General features: G+C 35.3%; 1 protein-coding gene across 1 annotated transcript in view; it reads right to left on the bottom strand.

Moving 5' to 3' along the window:
* Window positions 1–213: 213 nt before the first annotated feature.
* LOC134276863 (uncharacterized) overlaps window positions 214–20,668 on the bottom strand; it is a 30,122-nt gene continuing 9,667 nt past the window's right edge. The window contains exons 3-6 of the mRNA XM_062759148.1: window positions 20,380–20,592; window positions 6,956–7,078; window positions 5,274–5,432; window positions 214–444 (exon numbers count right to left, since the gene is read on the bottom strand). Coding sequence (XP_062615132.1) covers window positions 246–444; window positions 5,274–5,432; window positions 6,956–7,078; window positions 20,380–20,513 — 615 coding nt within the window. The 5' untranslated portion in view covers window positions 20,514–20,592 and the 3' untranslated portion in view covers window positions 214–245. The remainder of the gene's footprint in view (window positions 445–5,273; window positions 5,433–6,955; window positions 7,079–20,379; window positions 20,593–20,668) is intronic.

The following is a 20,668-nucleotide window of genomic DNA, read 5'->3' on the forward strand; positions in this document are numbered from 1 at the left end:
TTATAAAGTGCCGACATAATGGAAGAATGTGTTTACTTCATGTAATGCAGCATTGACATGATGTAAAGATATTTTTACATCACCCCATAAAAAATTGACATAACGTAAAGATATGTTCACATCACGTAATGATAGATTGACATAATGAATGCATAGTTTTATGCTATAAGGCAGTGATGGCGTTCCATAAATTCTTCACAGTTATCTAATGTTCATTTCAAAGACGCATGGGATCCTGAGCAAGATTAAAAAGTTATGTAGTCACCGGTATCTATAACGTAGTACGCAAATGAAAGGGCGCTGTTCAAAGGATCTGCGTGATAACGCTGAGATTCAAAGGAATCTGCACTGTGATAGAAAGATTGTCCCAAGTGCATTATTCTGCTGGTCCAGCGTCTACCATTAGGTTCCATCATTCGGAACGACACCCCAGCTAAACGATACCTGAAAGAAAAACAGAGGCGATTTTGATTTGTTAAATTGGAAAAATGAGCCCGACTTGAGCAAAATAATTGAATATGATTTTATCGTTTAGTAAGCTATTTCATTTCTTTTGATGGGTTTGCATTCCACTGCAGGACGCGGAGACGGTTCTTCGAATATCCGTATCGAAGTAGATGCTGATACGAAAACGATTCCTCAGTGCCAAAAGCAGATTGTAGATCTCGTATATAAATTTCCAGCCCTCTACCGACATGTGGTGGCCTTTCAATGTGAGTGAACATTCTCAAGAAGGAGATAAATTAGCAAATAAACATTTTTGTTGACTATTGAAAAGTTCAACAGAGACTAATCTCATAAATCCTATAAACAATACGGATGGAGAACAGAACACTTTAATCTTTGTGAAGACCAGAGTTGAGGCATCTTTGCAAACCACAACCAAAATGTACGATCCTCTATCTCCCATTCTGCCTGTTAGGAGAGAACTATATGCAGACTCCGGACTGTGGTTTGAGACGATGGATTTTAGGAGTGAGACTATGGGCAGCGGAAAGGGCAAAAATTACAATAATAAGAAAACAAACAATTATTTTATTTCAATGACCATAAAAACTTAACAAATGATATACGAGGGTTGTTCGAAAAGTTCGTGGACGATGTCCATCTTCGTTACATTACTCACTGGAAATTTAAAACAAGCACATTATAATATGTAAAAATATTTGTTTTGTTGATGTGTGAACTTTCCGTCCATTCGATTTAACACAAATAAATTTACTTCATTTTAAAATCAACATGTTTTGTACCCGCGGAGCACACAAAACGGCAATGTAACGTCAACACATAGCGTCGAGAATTATAATAGATACTATACCTATACATTTCACACAGAATATTCCAATGTCCATTCATTCAATCGATCTTTTTCTAATAGTTGACATTTATTTTTTAAGAATTGATCTCATTGTATAATTTCCTTTGTTAAGGTTTTATTTCTTTTAGTGCTTAACTCTGCTTTCACAGGATAAGCAGCTCTGAAGCGCCTTTGTCTTTCAATTACGTTTCAAATTTTAAAGTTTTGTTCAGATGTTTACAGTAAAACCGTTTCTTCACAGGTCATCATCATCCGATACAGAGTCTCTGTCAGTCAAATATTGCCTGTACTATTTATACACACATGCACAACTCGCTTGTGACATATTTTCTTGATTCCTTCAACATTTTTACAGTTAATTCAGGATTTTTCCTGAGAAAAACGCAAAATTGCTTCGGTATCTGCTGCTCCGTGACGTTCTAAAACGTCATCGTTTTTGTTGTTTTCAATAAGGACTACTTACTCTTCTCAAGTTGATTTCTTTTCAACAAAGCAAAATATAAAACCATAATTTGGTACATGTATCGATGTAACAATTCTTAATTTGAATCTCTAGGTAGTTTTTCGTTTTTCCTCCATTTTACAGAGAATATTGCTATAGACACTATTTATTGTATTGTCTGTAACTTACTAAATTTTGACCTGCTCCGCGATCCGATTAATGCATTTTTAAAACCTGGATAAGTTTTTAATCAATCGAAATATTTTGTCAAAATTATTACATATCATTTGGATTAATTGTTAAAATGTTTCTACCAAGTTTGGATAACATATGACGTCAAATAAAAAAGATATGACAGTTGTCCACGAACTTTTCGAACAACCCTCGTACAATGCATAATCAACAGACCTTTTCGAAGACTAGATTTACCGCGTGCACGTTGGTTAAGTTTTTTTCGTTTGTCGTGTTTTTATGTACGTTTGTACTGCAAAGACGATCGTTGGTTTTGCATTCATATATGTTTGTTACGTACTTGTTCGTTTGTTATGTTTTAATGTATACTTGTTCTGCGAAAAGGTCTGTTGATTATGCATCGTATATCATTTGTTAAGTTTTTATGATCATTGAAATTAAAATAATTGTTTGTTTTCTCATTATGGTAATTTTTGCCCTTTCCGCTGCCCATATGAGACCTCTGCATTGATCAGCAAACCGAAGCAGCCTGTATTCAAATCTAGCAAATTCAAAGAATTGTGGTCCCCCGCTTCCAGTATCTTTATGAGTGAGATGTCATTGTTTATGGCATATTGTATCAAATATGAATGCCCTATTAAAATATTTCATTCAAAAGTAATTACCAAAGTTGATTTTATTTTAAAATTAGGTCAAACATGAAGGTCAAGAGGTCAGAAATTATAGCACCTGCTCGGAAATATCTTGTCACAGATAATGCACATGTGAAATATGCAAGTCCCATTTCTTCTCTATCAAAAATTATCAGGAAAAAATAACATTTTTGGAAAGTAGGTGAAACGTAAAAGTCAAGGTCACGGGGTCAAAAAGTCGTAATGTACTTAGAAAGGTCCTGTTGTAGATAATATACATGTGACAGGTGAAGCCTTAAAACTTCTCATCCAAAATCATGAACAGGCTAAAAAATTTTGAAAAGTAGGTCAAACTTCAGGGCCAAGGTCACTGGGTAAAAAATCATAGAGTATTTAGAAAGATCTTGTCACGCGTAATACACATATGTAATATGAAAATCCTGACCTATCTGTTCTCATTTAAAAAATATGTTTAAGGTTAAAGTTTTTGTGATAGTTTGACATGCAGACTAATGAGATTTAATGTCCCCTCGCTTTTGCGAAAGCGGGGGACAATAAGGTTATAAGTACTAACATAGAAACGAAATTAGTCACCATATACAGGCAAGTTTATCTCAGCTGCCAACTTTATAAGCTACTTGTATAGGGACCCAAAGGGGTAGCCACGGGGGAGGGGGCTTTCTACCTCCTTCTATGAAAGTTGGAGAGAGACAGGCGTTTTCATTATATGATGCCAAAAATCTACTCTCTGGGAACGTATGAATATTTTATGTTGGAAATATACTCACAATCAATAGAAACGCAACACCCTAAATTTTAGGGTGAAAATTATGTACGGGATATAACTATGTACCAAAAAAGTTAAGACATCTTAACTTTGCCAAATCAGTTATTTAACTGTTGAATATCATGTTCATTCCATTACCGGAAGATGATTTTTAGCCCTCTTAACAGATAACTTTTAAAACATCCCCCCTTCCGACCATTTAAATAAAACGTCCTAGTCCGCCATATACAACATACGCAGCCCGATTTCTACCATGCATTAATTATCAGTGTCTTTATCTGAGTGAAATAAATATTCTTGGGCATTTTTAAATGCCTGTTTTTCAGATACTAAGGCCGTATTTTCTCTAACTTGGCGTAGTGTAGTAACCCTTAGACTTTCGGTCAAGGAACTGTCATTCATGCTTTTGAAACACATAAGCCCGAAAAGTCGTTATGTGGTGTATATTTGCATTTGTACTCTCCTTTTTGTTTATTTTGAGAATTTCTAGCATTAGCAATGAAAATGCATGCTTTCTGTCATTTTGAGGAAATACAGGCATCACATCAGGAAAAGAAAGAAGGATATTTTTCTGGGATTTTAGTACAATACTTATGATTAACAGGTACAAAACCTTAAAAAACGAAAATATTGTCAATAATTTTATTTAAAATTCTAATTTTTGATTTCTGTTAAGAGGGCTAAAACTCAAATTCCGGTAATGGAATGTTAAAGATGTCCTAACTTTTTTGGTACATATTACCATTACACGCTGAGTTTGGACTTTCAGTAAGGCGTGGCATTCTCGACGTTACCTAATTAGCCTCTGAAATTAACACTGCTTCCCTTCACTGTTGAAATATACATATGATGAAAATGCGGCCGAATGTCAACTGGTGTAGTAAATAGTCAATTAAAAGTTCTCTCACGGCAAAGACGTGGGGCATAAGTCGTCTCATCTTTATCAACAACAATTTTAAGTTACTAATGTTATTAATTTCGTAACCAATGAGAATCTACTAGTAATCGCTATTACGTAGCGCCGAGAAAGTCACGCCTACTGAAAGTCCAAAGTAAGGGTAAAATCCTCCTAGTTATATCCCGTATATAATTTTCACACTAAAATTAGGGTGTTGCGTTTCCATTGATTGTGAGTATACATAAAATTGATTTTACTGCTTTTGAAAACAAAAAAATGTGATTTCAAACCAATGTATGCTATTTGGAGTTTTTGAGAATCAACATTTGAATGACACACTATCATTGCATTTTTCAAAAGAGTAAAAACAGGGGAATGGTGGGACATTTTCACTAGATCTTGTAAACCACCTTTTAAAAGTGTTTTAATTATGATTTTTTTAATCAAACAAAGGTACATTTTACCAGGTGCTTTAATGGTGGAACATTGAATACATTGTATTGTTATTTATTCTTTAAAATTATTTAAGATAGGACCCCATTGGAAATAAGCTCTCGAGCTTTAATGGGTTATCCTGGTATCAATTCTATCCACCTTGATATTGTATTTCTAAAAATATTGTTACCTTAATTATTTATTTATGAAATCAGGATTGTCAACCTTTGTCTTTCATATGATTAATATGTATAATTATGTGTATTTGTTTTATGTATGATGACATGATACCAAATAAATACTACCACTACTACTACTACTACTACTACTACTACTACTACTACTACATGTATAGTGTATCAAATTCACCGTGGAAAGTGTTTAAAATCAAACTCTGATGTTTAAGACTTAAATTAAAAGTCAAATTCTCTTAAAACGCAGCTGAAATAATAATTCCTAAAAAAATTGTTATTAGCCTTAATTTTTTTTATTTTATTAGTACATTGTACTTAATTGTTACATATAAGATTGTCAGGAATTAAATTCTAAGTAAACAAGTAGAATTCTACCTATATCCTCCGAAATTAACGTTAGTTGGCAATTCGTTGCTGGAAGAGAACGGCATTCTATTTAAGTTGATTGGAAGCACCAGTTGTGGTTGACTGGATGAAAGATCACGGTTTCTTTGCCGAGTGCCTAGACAAGAAGTGGTGCTGCAGGTGGCAGGTCTATAATTAATAAATTTAAATTCCAAGATGTTTTTGTTAACTGATTGCAATCTGTATGAAACACCTTTTATTTTTTCATTTTTTTTTTTTTTGAATTATGGGACTCCGATCCTCAGGTTCTGGAAATCAGGCATTGCGAAATTGAAAATGCTCACAAAAATGTCTCTGAATTCTTCAATAATTTGTTTTTATCCACAAGATTTCTTCAAACTTCATCTATAAAGTTAATCATATTATGTAGGAAAATGCAGTAAATCTCAAATAATAGGAAATGCGAACACCTACATGTACTTTAAATTTTCCGATTCACATTGGATCAACAAACACATTCTAGAAATAAAAATCATAGGTATCCAGGCTTTTGAAGAAATTACACAATTTTTATCTGCCCGCATCGATAGATCCTGGGCGTATATTGTTTTTGTCCTGTCTGTTCGTTTGTCTGCAAACTTTAACCTTCGCCATAACTTTTGAACCATGATAGATAGAGAACATTCAAACTGACCGTGTGACCTCGACTGTGACCTGTATGCTAAAATAGTTTTTTTATTTCGTATTTTAGCCATAACTTTTGAACCATAGGAGATAGAGACTTCATATTTGGTGTGCATACTCCACTAATCAGGGTCTTTCAAATGACACCACAGTGACCTTGACTGTTACCTACATGCTAAAAATAGCTTTTTGTTCGAATTTTGTTGCCGCCGGGCGCATTGTGTTTCACAAAACATCTTGTTATGCTTGTACTATACTTTAGTTTCTTCTGTTTACTTCAATCAATTTACAATACATAGTGTATAAAGACTTTCCTAGCATTGGATAACACCAAAAACCACTTCTAATTTCATATCATGTTAAAAAACATTGGTACTTATGATTAGACTTTTAAAAAAGTACTCAATTTCTTTCAATGTGAAATTTAAAAACACTTTTATGGGATGAATTTTCGATTTTTATAGGACCTTTCTGAGAACTCCAAAGAACCTTGAAGCACATTGAGAGGCATAAAATAAAAAATTGTTGTATGAAAAGATTCAATTTTCAAGCTTCATTTTTAGACTTTTTCAATTTAATTCTAAATTTAAGAGTTATATCCTTCCTGGCTGAGGCGGAGTACCTTATATATATATATATATATATATATATATATATATATATATATATATATATATATATATATATATATATATATGTGTGTGTGTGTGTGTGTGTGTGTGTGTGTGTGTGTGTGTGTGTGTGTGTGTGTGTGTGTGTGAGGGTGTGTGTGTGTGTGTGTGTGTGTGTGTTTTCGAGACGGAAACACATTAATTAACGTTTGAAATACTAGACGACCAAACTATTGTTACCATTATCTAATAAATGAAGGAAAAATAAAACGATTTAACATTACTTAATATATACATGTTAGATCTGTGTACAATTCGGCAATGCATTGAACTGATAAATGTTTTGACGAGTAAATAAATTTTTCTTTAACCCTATAACATTCTTTTACCATTAAAAAGATCAAATATTCAACTGACCGCTCTCCTGTGGTATTCGAACCCTCGGGATTAATAGGTCGACTAGGAGCATTGCATCTTTCTGTAGTGTGAAACCATCCGTCAATAAACCTTTGAAGTCTGTTTGGTCCGCCATTCCCAAGACTTCTGTTTATTTCAAATAAAAATATATAATCGTAGACTGCAATCTAATTAAAATTAGATGTTAGTGTAGCGAGTATGCGAGCGGATCTTACATTTAATTTTAATTAGATTGTCGTACACTGTCGCAAGTTATATCTTAGATTGCCTAATAGTACCCTATTAAAATATTTATAACGAGAGGCTCAGGGGCCACATCGCTCACCTGAGGAACTTGCTAGGTAAAAGCAAATATCAGTTCAGTATTGAAAAGTTTAAATATAAAAGTGGGTTCGGTTGAGGGAGGTATTTGAGCAAACTTAAATCTACACTTCCTAAGGATGCTTTTGAATCAATAAGGCCCACAATGGCTTTGCTGTTTTTACGATGAATTTTTTTTTTATTGATATAGCCTTTATTATCCTTTGTTATGATCCACTTTAATGGCTCCTCCGGCTGATTGGTCATGATTTGAACAAATTTAAATCTACATTACCCTTTTTGATGCTTTTATATTCATGATCAAGCATGGCTTTGTTGTTCTTGTGAGAATTTTAACGATTTTCCCCATGTAAAACCTATTTCACCCTTTGTGGCCCACCTCTATCCCTAGGGGTATTGATTTGAACAAACTTGAATCTACACTACATGAGAATGGTTCCATATAACTATGACCAACCACAGCTTTGCTGTTCTTGAGAAAAAGATTTTTTATAGATTTTTCCTATGTATTCTTACTTAATTACCATAATAGCCCCACCCTTGCCCCAGGGGTCATGATTTAAACAAAGAGGTTTTAATTTACAATAAGAAAGGATGCTTCCATATAAATATGACTAATCATGGCTTTGCTTTACTTGAGAAAAAGATTTTTCTTTTGTATTCCTTTGTTAAACTTTGATCCCCAATTGTGTCCCATCCTACCCCTAGGGGTCATGTTTAGAACAATCTTGAATCTACACTATCAGAGGAAGCTTCCATAAAACTATGACCAATCATGGCTTTGCTGTTGTTGAGAAGATTTTTGAAGATTTTTCCTATGTATTCCTATGTTAAAATTTGATACCCCATTTTGGCTCCACCCTACCCCCAGGGGTCATGATTTGAACAAACTTGAATCTACACTCTACCAGAGGTTGCTTCTATATAAGTTTCATCTTTCCTGACCCAGTGGTTCTTGAGAAGAACTTAAAAATGAAATTCCTATTTTGATACTTCATTGTGGTCCCATCCTTCCCCCGGGGTCATGATTTGAACAAACTTGAATCTACCCTACCAGAGGATGCTTCTACTTGAGTTACATCTTTCCCATCGTCGCAAACCACGGCCAAAATGTACGCTCCTCTCCCATTCTGGCCGTGGTTGAACGAGACGAGAATTCTTCGTCGCTCATTAAAAATATTGACCAATGCGAGTAAAGCATAGTCGGATGATGAACTTTATCGCGACCTTTCAATATCCAATCGCAGTATAGGAAATATTTCGTGTATACTGTTGACGTCAGTTGTTGATTTGGATTGCGATTGAAACAAAACTTGCCACTGACTGAATATGACGTCACAATAGAGAGGCGTAAATATTCAAGATTACGATACTTTTTTTGATCAAGCAGCCAAGGGTAGGAGAGAGCTATATATGCGGACTCCGGACCGTGGCTTGAGACGATGCATCTTTCCTGACCCAGTGGTTCTTGAAAAGAAGATTTTTAAAGATTTTTCCTATGTATTCTTATGTTAAACTTTGATACCCCATTGTGGCCCTACCCTACCCCCGGGGATCATGATATGAACAAACATGAATTTACATTACAGGAGAATGCTTCCACATGAGTTTCATCTTTCCTGGCACAAAGGTTCTTGAGAAGAAGATTTTTAAAATATGCCATTACTTTTTCACTTATTCATAATTATCTCCCCTTTGAAGATGTCATGGCCCTCGATCATTTGAACAAACTTGAATCCCCTTCACCCAAGAATACTTTGTGGCAAGTTTCGATCTGATATGAATATGATTAAAACTACAATATTAATTCATATTGCTACTTGTTTGCTAAGTTTTATTGAAATCAGAACAAAAACACTGTAGGAGGAGTGGAGTTTTAAAGGTATTTTACACAAATTTCAATTTTCAGTAACCATAGTAACACCGTTCATCAAAATCAGTAAATTATGTATCTTAGTATGGTCTACATGTATTTTAAAGTATATTGATATTAGATTTAAAAGGAAAAAATTGTCAGGATAGACAGACAGCTAGACAGACGTACGGAAGATGGACCCTAACATATAATAATTTATTATTGGACAAATTTATAAATGATATGTTATAGTAGTCTCAGTCCTTTACACATGTATACATGCATAGTGTTGTATTTCTTTGAATTAAAACAGGATTATTGTTGAAATGATTTGTCTTACGTTCTATTTCCACTATTGAAGAGTTATAGTTCTTAGTGCACTCTTTTGTGAAAAAGTCGGAGAATGTACAAATCTCGCGGGATTTCTGGGACAAATGTAACATAAACATGTAAACAACATGTTGAATGTCGATGAACAAATACTAACAAAATGCATATGAAATATTTTATTGTTGTGGATTTTATTTAAATCGAAGTAGAGATGACAAGGAAATTAATTTACATCTATCGGTGATCGTATGTATCTATTTATCGTAATGGTACATTTAAAGACAATACACATACCTCGGAAATGTCGTATTTTTTATTAATGGACGATAAAGTTAGGGTTTTCGCTCTATTTCATATGTCTTTTAGTTCTTCTATTATTTGGTTAGAATGACAAATACACTAAACATTTAAAATTGGATTGAGACTGGCATGTTTTGTATGGGCGCACTTGTTTCAGACAGCCGGGCGATGACCAGGTTCACTTTTATCACATGACATATTGACCCGGTTAAGTATCAGTCACATTATCCAGCGATGAGAAACCGATGCGTTTTTTGATGAAAATAACGTGGTTGCCGGCCGAGCACCACTAGTGATCGGACGGTGACTGAGGCCATTTTGCGAATCGGTGGGGTCATCGGTAGGAAATAATTCGTAGTTAAAATTCAGCGATGTCTCAAACGATGCCTCACATAGCTCCTCATCGGCAACCCATCATTAAAACATCTTTCAAGGATCGGCCGATGTATGGCCAAGCATCGTCCAATATCCGTTGAATCTGAGGTCATCGGGGCGTTGAGTGGTGTTCATCAGATAACGGCCGATCATCGGTCGATGTTCGATCAAACATTGGCCCATAGTCGACCGATGTACGAACGATGTTCACCAATGTATGAGCGATGTAATACACATCGGCCGATTATCTTGGAACATCATTTTATGATTAGCCATGCATCGCTGGGCCTTTGTAAGTCCGGCCGACAACCACGCCATTTATATCATAAAACGCATTGGTTGCCCATCGTATACCCATCGCTGGATAATGTGACTGAAACTTTAAGGACTATTAGGCCGATGTGGACCGATGCTTGGGCATCGAAAACACCACAGATTACCACCGATTACCACCGGTCTACGGCTACCGGCCGGGAAATGTGACCTAGGCATTAGTGTCTCTGAAGCGAGTGAAAAATTAGCCGGATATGGCTCGTATTGGTGCTGTTGCTGTAAAAAAATTCTCTGAACGCACGAGAACAACGATTTAGTGGATATATTTCGTTTTAATATTTACTAGATCCATTCAATGTACAATATGTGAATTTGGGGCATATAGGGCCTCGTTACCCACAGAACTGAAAAGCAGCTTTAAAATAAAAAAAAAGTGTTGGTCGTGCAAATATAAACAAATATGTTGTAAAAGGCACTTATTATCTCAGTACTATATGTTTATTGACACTGAGACTACGCCAAATGATAAAAAACGAATATTTCACCATCAAGAACATTTCTACCCCCGTTTCCGCCATATTGCTTTTCATTTGGCCGCTCAAAATTTTTCGGGCGATCCGGGCTACTTTCTGACCGCCCGGCGGCTTAAAAATATTTGAAACTAGTGCTAATTGTAACGGGGACCGTTACAGATGTTCCCCAAACGCTTCCCAACTCCCTTTTGGTGCCATATTCCCTGTAATCTCTATTAAATAAGAAATACTTTATGGAATTTAGACTTAATCAAAGTCTTCCCAGAAAAATACAAAATATATTTTAAAATAGGCATTGCACGCATGTTCATGTGCGTAACGACCATATTATCTTGTCTACACTATCTAAAATTTTAATATACTTAATATCCAATCATTTATTCCAAAAGTATTAAAAAAAAACACTCATTCGAGTGTATTTTTAATTTTACTCATTTCACGTGCACGCACGTGCAAGTACGTGCATAATGACTACACCTTCTTTTAGGAGTCCCTTATATTTATCTATGTTCCAAATCCCATCCTGTTTGGTTGAAAAACAAAGGAGTTATAGCCATTTGAAGTTTCAGCCAATCAGATTGCAGCACACATGCATGCGCGTGATTTCATAAATTTTTATCTTTATCGTATTGAAGGGTATCTAAATGAATGACTATATTTTAAAATTCCAAACATTTCGTCAAAAAACCAAGGAGATATAGCCATATAAAGTTTCAGCCAATCAGATTGCAGCACACGTGCATGCGCGTGATTTCATGATTTTTTTTCTATATCATATTTTAGGATATCCTAATGCATGACTATGTTTTAAATTTTAAAGCATTTCGTCAAAAAACAAAGAAGATATAGTCATTTAAAATTTCAGCCAATCAGATTGCAGCACGCGCGCATGCGCATGCTTTCATGAAAATTTTTATATATCATGCTGTAGATCTTCATAATGTAGGACTATGTTCAAAATTTCAAAAGATTATGACAAGAAACAAGAAAGATATTGAGACTTTAGTTTCAGCCAATCAGAGCGAAGCGCACGTGCATGCGCGTGAGATCTTGCTATTTTGACCATGCCATCTTGTCTATACTACTAATGTATCCTTATATTATGAGTTTTAAAAAAATCATCAAAAAAAAGAAAAGTTATAGCAATATCCATGAAATTGGTCATTTCTCGTGTTGCACGTGCGCGCTCTTGCAAGCACGTGCGCGCAAAATGACCTTCGTTGGGCAAATCTACATAACATGTCTACTGACCCTAAAAACATTTTACCTTAGTCGGATGTGTAGTTTACAAGATCACTCGTGGACAAAATTTTCCCAGGAATAATAATAATAATAACTAGTGCTAATTGTAACGGGAACCGTTACAGATGTTCCCCAAACGTCCCCAAACTCCCTTTTGGTGCCATATTTCCTGTAAGCTTCATTAAATAAGACAAACTCTGTGCATTTTTGACTTTAACAACGTTTTCCCAGAAGGATACCAATTATATTCAATGTTTAGCATTGCACCCAAGCGCATGTGAATGCATGTGCGTTTTGACCATATCATCTTGTCTACACTGTTTATATATTTTAATATACTATATATTAAAGCATTCAGTCCAAAAGTAATAAAAATCACTCATTCAAGAGTATTTTAAAATATATTCGTTTCAAATGCACGCACGTCCCTTACATCTATCTATGTTCTAAATCCCATCCTGTTTGGTTGAAAAACAAGGGAGTTATAGCCATTTTAAGTTTCAGCCAATCAGATTGCAGCACACGTGCATGCGCGTGATTTTCATGATTTTTTTTCTTTATCATTTTGTAGGATATTCTAATGCATGACTATATTTTAAATTTCAAAGCATTTCGTCAAAAAACAAAGAAGAAATAGCCATTTAAAGTTTAGCCAATCAGATTGCAGCACACGTGCATGCACGTGATTTCATGATTTTTTTTCTATATCATTTTGTAGGATATCTTAAAGCATGACTATATTTTAAATTTCAAAGAATTTCGTCAAAAAACAAAGGAGATATTGCCATTTAAAGTTTCAGCCAATCAGCTTGCAGCACGCGCACATGCGCATGCTTTCATGAAAATTCTTCTATATCATGCGGTAGATCTTCATAATGTAGGACTATGTTCAAAATTTCAAAGGATTATGACAAGAAACAAGAAAGTTATTGAGACTTTAGTTTCAGCCAATCAGAGCAAAGCGCACGTGCATGCGCGTGAGATCTTGCTATTTTGACCATGCCATCTTGTCTATACTACTAATGTATCCTTACATTATGAGTTTCAAAGCATCTCATCAAAAAATAGAAAAGTTACGGCAATATCCATTAAATTGGTAATTTCACCTGTTGCACGTGCGCGCTCTTGCAAGCACGTGCGCGCAAAATGACCTTTGTTTGGCAACTCTACATAACATGCCTACTGACCCTAAAAAGGTTTCACCTAAGTCGGATGTGTAGTTTACAAGATCACTCGTGGACAAAATTTTCCCAGGAAGAAGAAAAATAATAAGAATAATAATAACTAGTGCTAATTGTAACGGGGACCGTTACAGATGTTCCCCAAACGCTCCCCAACTCCCTTTTGGTGCCATATTCCCTGTAAGCTTCATTAAATAAGACAACCTCTATGCATCTGAGATTTTAACAACATAAACAAAGAAGTGTACAAAAATCATTTAAACTTTAGCATTGCACGCGTGCACATGTGAATGCATTTGCGTCATGACCATATCGTCTTGTCTACACAATCTATATTTTTAACATACTGAATATTAAAGTATTTAATCCAAAATTATAAAAACAAAAAAAAAATACGCTCATTCAAGTGTATGTTTGATTTTACTAATTTCACGTGCACGCACGTGCATGCATGAGCATGGTGACCATACCTTCTTGTAGAAGTCCATTACATCTATCTATGTTCTAAATTCCACCCCGTTTGGGTGAAAACTAAGGGAGTTATAGCTGTTTAAAGTTTCAGCCAATCAGATTGCAGCACATGTGCACACACGTGTATGCATGTGCATGGTGACCATACCTACTTGTAAAAGTCCATTATATCTATCTATGTTCCAAATCCCGTCCTGTTTGGTTGAAAACCAAGGGAGTTATAGCTGTTTAAAGTTTCAGCCAATCAGATTGCAGCGCACGTGCATGCACGTGTTTTCATGACAATTGCTTTATTTCATGTTGTAGGATATCCTAATGCATGGCTATGTTCAAAATTTCAAAGGATTTTGTCAAAAAACAAGAAAGATATTGAGACTTTAGTTGCAGCCAATCAGAGCGTAGTGCACGTGCATGCGCGTGAGATCTTGCTATTTTCACCATGTCGTCATGTCTATACTACTAATATATCCTCACATTATGAGTTTCAAAGCATTTCATTTAAAAAAAGAACAGTTGTGGCTATATCTATTATATTGGTCATTTCACGTGTTGCACGTGCACGCTCTTGCAAGCACGTGCGCGCAAAATGACCTTGATTCCGCAAATCTACATAACATGTCTACTAACCCTAAAAAGGTTTTACCTACATCGGACGAACTGTTTACAAGATCATTCCCGGACAAAAAAGTTCCAGGAAGAAGAAGAAGAAAAAAATAATAATAATAATAATAATAACTAGTGCTAATTGTAACGGGGACCGTTACAGATGTTCCCCAAACGCTCCCCAAATCCCTTTTAAAGTCTTCTTCCCTGAAAGCGTAATTAAATAAGACAAACTTTATGCATTTGAGACTTTAACAACGTTTACCAGAAGTGTGCCATGTTCATTAAAATTTTATCACTGCACACTTGCGCATTGAATGTATGTGCGTAATGACCATATCATATTGTCTAAACAATCTATATATTTTAATATGCTAAATATTAAAGTATTTAATCCAAAAGTACATGTATGAAAGAAAAAACACTCATTCAAGTGCATTTTTGATTTTACCCAATTCACGTGCACGCACGTGCATACATGAGCATGGTGACCATACCTTCTTGTAGAAGTCCATTACATCTATCTATGTTCTAAATCCCACCCCGTTTGGTTGAAAACCAAGGGAGTTATAGCTGTTTAAAGTTTCAGCCAATCAGATTGCAGCGCACATACACGCACGTGTATGTATGTGTAGGGTGACCATACCTTCTTGTAGAAGTCCATTATATATATCTATGTTCCAAATCCCAACCTGTTTGGTTGAAAACGAAGGGAGTTATGGCTGATTAAAGTTTTAGCCAATCAGATTGCAGCATTTGTACACGCACGTGCATGGTGACCAAACCCTCTTGTAGAAGTCCATTATATATATCTATGTTACAAATCCCATCCTGTTTGGTTGAAAACCAAGGGAGTTATAGCTATCTAAAATGTCAGCCAATCAGATTGCAGCGCACGTGCGTGCACGTGTTTTCATGATAATTGCTATATATCATTTTGTAGGATATCCTAATGCATGGCAATTATCAAAATTTCAAAGGATTTCGTCAAAAAACAAGAAAGATATTGAGACTTTAGTTTTAGCCAATCAGAGCGTAGCGCACGTGCATGCGCGTGAGTTCTTGCCATATTGACCACATCATCTTGTTTACACTACTAATATATCCTTACATTATGAGTTTCATAACATTTCATCAAAAAATAGAAAAGTTACGGCAATATACATTATATTGGTCATTTCACATGTTGCACGTGCGCGCTCTTGCAAGCACGTGCGCGCAAAATGACCTTCGTTCCGCAAATCTACATAACATGTCTACTGACCCTAAAAACATTTCACCTTAGTTGGATGTGTAGTTTACGAGATCATTCGTGGACAAAAAAGTGCCCAGGAAGAAGAAAAATAATAATAATAAGAAACAGAGTAAAAACAATATGTTCCCCAACTTCGTTTGGGGAACATAACTAGTGCTAATTGTAACGGGGACCGTTACAGATGTTCCCCAAACGCTCCCCAACTCCCTTTTGGTGCCATATTCCCTGTAATCTCTATTAAATAAGAAAAACTTTATGGAATTAAGAATTAATCAAGGTCTTCTTAGAAAAATACAAAATATGTTTAAAAATAGGCATTGCACGCGTGTTCATGTGCGTAACGACCATATTATCTTGTCTTCACTATCTGAAATTTTAATATACTTAATATAAAAGCATTTAATCCAAAAGAATTAAAAAATACACTCATTCGAGTGTATTTTTAATTTTACTTTATGCACGTGCACGCACGTGCATAATGACTACACCTTCTTGTAGGAGTCCCTTATATTTTTCTATGTTCTAAATCCCATCCTGTTTGGTTGAAAAACAAGGGAGTTATAGCCATTTGAAGTTTCAGCCAATCAGATTGCAGCACACATGCATGCGCGTGATTTCATAATTTTTTATCTTTATCGTATTGAAGGATATCTAAATGAATGACTATATTTTAAAATTCCAAACATTTCGTCAAAAAACAAAGGACATATATCCATATAAAGATTCAGCCAATCAGATTGCAGCACACGTGCATGTGCGTGATTTCATGAAAATTTTTATATATCATGCTGTAGATCTTCATAATGTAGGACTATGTTCGAAATTTCAAAAGATTATGACTAGAAACAAGAAAGATATTGAGACTTTATTTTCAGCCAATCAGATTGAAGCGCACGTGCATGCGCATGAGATCTTGCTATTTTGAGCATGTCATCTTTTCTATGCTGCTAATATATCCTTACATTATAAATTTCAAAAGATTTCATCAAAAAATAGAAAAGTTACGGCTATATCCATTATATTGGTCATTTCATGTGTTGCACGTGCGCGCTCTTGCAAGCACGTGCGCGCAAAATGGCATGTTGACCATGTCGTCTTATCTACATTTATGATATGTCTATATATTCTAAATATCAAAGCATTACATCAAAAAATATAAAAATTACGGCAATTTCAAGTATATTGGTCATTTCACGTGGTGCACGTGCGCGCTCTTGCAAGCACGTGCGCGCAAAATGACCTTCGTTCCGCATATCTACATAACATGCCTACTTACCCTAAAAAGGTTTCCCCTTAATCGGATGTGTACTTTACAAGATCATTCGCGGACAAAATTTTCCCGAGAAGAAAAATAATAATAATAAGAAACAGAGTAAAAACAATATGTTCCCCAACTTCGTTTGGGGAACATAATAAGAAACAGAGTAAAAACAATATGTTCCCCAACTTCGTTTGGGGAACATAATAAGAAACAGAGTAAAAACAATATGTTCCCCAACTTCGTTTGGGGAACATAATAATAATAAGAAACAGAGTAAAAACAATATGTTCCCCAACTTCGTTTGGGGAACATAACAAGTGACTTGCCCGCTTCCGGAATATTAACCGGCTTGACCCGGCTTATGAAACAAGTGCGCCCTATTATCTGCAACGCCATGCTGTCCCAGTCAGACGACCAAACGCGCCTCTAATTCTAAAGAGTTCACTAATGGAAATACAACGTATTATTGATTGTTTTGCTATTCATTGGCTTATACTTTCCTTAAGTTTTATTGTAATAATCTCATACTTGTCTGTTCTGGGCTCTAAATTAGAAACAACAGGCCCACGGGCCTTATAGGTCACCTGAGTATCATGTAACAACTTTCCAGCGATTGTATTTGGTTCGTGTTTTAATCCAAAAGCCATGAAATTCACAAATTTTGAAGGAGGCACCATTGCTTATCAAAGGACAGATTTCAAAGCATTAATTTACTTTTAGTCAAAGTACCCCCTGGTACCCCTGACCCAGCGGCCCTGAAATTATCTATTTTGAAAGAAGCCCCTTTCTTCATTATAAGGTCAGCATTTTTTTTATGTTTAGGTTAAGTTATGAACATGAGAAGGAGAAGGAAATAAAAAAAAAATTTTGATAAATCAATTATAAACATTTGTACATTCTTTTTTTTATGCTATTCTGATAGGCTCCTTACCACTGGACACATAATGCTTACAAATAGGAAAGTAGAACATTTAATTGCTTATTTCATCATCTGCCAGTTTGGGCCAGTTACTGTATAGGGGGAAAATAACTCGCGGTGTTAATATTCGCTATATTCACGGTGTTGATGAATCCGTGAATTCAAGAAACAGTGAATAAGTTTTCAATATGTATATATAAGGAAGGAAACTTTTCTTACAAACCAATTCCGCGAATTCAAGAAACCGCGACGGGGTCAGAGAAGAGAAAAACGTGAAAATTACAACCCGTGAAATTAATCCCCTATACAGTATATAAATTTTGTGATGTTGGTAAAAATATATTTTAAAAAATCAATTCTTTAAAAGTCTTTCAATATAACTTCATTTTTTTAATATGTGTTAGGTGAATGTGTAGAAATTGTTCTAAAACAAACGGAGTATTGGGGAGTAGGGTGAACATTTTTTCAATTAAGTGTAAAATAATTCTTCTGGCTGATACAACTGATACTACATGCCTGTATATATTTGTATATTCTTGCCTTTTAATAGTTGAATTTTTTTTATTTCTTCAGGTTATTGTTTATTTCTTCCTCAAATGGACTTAACTTCTCCTATAGTTTTATTCATTACATCTGATGATAAGCAACCCTTTTCTGAGAAGAATGATGCTTAGACTGTAAGCTATAACAGAGACCTAAACAATGTCGCTGGCAATATGCAATAGCTACCACGGGCAATTTAAAACCTGGGGGAGGAAAATAATTTACAGACAGATACTTTTGAAACGAATACATAATTATCTCACCAGCATGTCATTGTGCAACAAAGTCGTCAGCATTTTATTTGTCCTTTGAACGGGTGAAACGTTTTGAATGACACTCGTATCGATGAATTTTACACTAAACCAAGCTATCTTCTCAGATCTAGCTTTATTTACCCGCCGTTTCATCTTAAAACCGGAAGTGCGAGTTCGTAAATTTGAAATCTCGATCCCGACTCAAATTTGACATCGGAAAGAAAAAATTTTTTATTTTTTTCTGAAAATTCAAAACCTTGAGCGGAGGGTTTGTAAAACTGAAAATAAAATAAATCCTGGCCTTAAATATGTAATTAGATCATTAGTATACCGGGTATTAACCAGGAGCAAAGGATAAGATGTTCAAAGAATTCATGCATTTCACTATATAATCATTAGAGCCCCACCCTAAAACAAGAACCCCTGACCCTGGGGCCATAAAACTCACAATTTTGGTAGAGGCACTCTTGCTCATCATAACTATGTACTTAGTTAGTTTATTTAATACCCAGGAGCAGAGAAGAAGATTTTCAAAGAATTGATGTATTTTCACTATATAATCAATAGAGCCCCGCCCTAACACCAGAACCCCTGACCCTGGGGCCAAAAAATTCACAAGTTAGAGTCGCGGCACTCTAGCTCATCATAACTATGTACTTAGTTGGTTTATTTAATACCCAGGAGCAGAGAAGAAGGTTTTCAAAGAAATAATGCATTTTCACTACCTACTTATTTAGCCCCGCCCTAGCACTGGAACCCCTGACCCTGGGGCCATGAATTTCACAATTTTAGTAGAGGACTCATTGCTGATTACAATCATGCAAACAGTTTGACTGCTTGATGTCCAGGAGAAAAGAAGAAGATTTTTAAAGATTGCATTAATTTTAGTGGTTTTGGCCCCACCCCTCAGGCCCCAGGGGGACAGGGACCATGAAATTCACAATTTTTGTTCCCCTTCACCCATAGATGCTGTATACCAAATTTGGTTGAAATTGGTTCAGTAGTTCCAGAGAAGAAGTTAAAAATGTTCAAAAGTTTACGAACGACGTACGACGACGGACGAAAACGGATAGCAATAGGTCACCTGAGTTTACTCAGGTGACCTAATAAAGTGTTCTGTTCTATAATTACATGAATTGCTCTCTGTCTCTCTCTCTCTCTCATGTAAATTTATATAATATACATATAAAATAGAATAATAATTTTCAATCAAATACCATGTGAATCACTAATTCACTTATACATTTTTCAAACGTTTTGAATTTAAATAAATGATATTTGCTTACCGGAGACTTTATATTGGTCCGATTTATAGGGGAAAATACTTCTAACGACAAATAATTATTATTTGGTCCAGGCTTCCAGCATAGTTTTTTAACCAATTTCGAGTATTCCGAAAAACGTATGAAAATGGCGTTAAATAGGTCAAAATATATATTAATCAATCCTAATTCTTTTTACCATTTTTTTTTTTAACCAAATGACGCTAAAATATATGACATGCATTTTACTCTGTGCGAAATGTTGGGGGAAGTAATTTTTATTTACCTGAGACCGATATCGCAAACCGCGATGGCGTGGATCAGGTGAGGGCCCGAACCGCGAGAATACGCGGTTTTACCTGAGTTACCTGTATTAAACCCGATCAATTTCACACCGCGAGGACTCGCGGTAAATACGGAAACCGCGTTGACTCTAGTGTATTTACCTTCCAAGGACCAGATTGACATGACTGTTTAAAATTCTCATCTGGCGATAAACAATTTGGATAATCACAACGGCTTTGCACAATGCTAGAAAAGTCGAATGCTGGAAGCACCATGTTTCCCTCATCTTGTCCATTTTCCAAAGATACACCTAAATGTCCGACCCATTTCCTGACGGCATCTTGATAATCACATTGATATATTCTATAAAGGATCTGTAAAGGATACATGTGTATTTTGAAAAAAAAAAATTTCTTTACATCGAATGAAAAAGAGAAGATAACAAACAGT

This window comes from Saccostrea cucullata, unplaced genomic scaffold (assembly GCF_032062105.1).
Source record: "Saccostrea cucullata isolate Sc308-1 unplaced genomic scaffold, CSIRO_AGI_Scuc_v1 ctg10379, whole genome shotgun sequence".
Taxonomy (NCBI): Eukaryota; Metazoa; Mollusca; class Bivalvia; order Ostreida; family Ostreidae; genus Saccostrea; species Saccostrea cuccullata.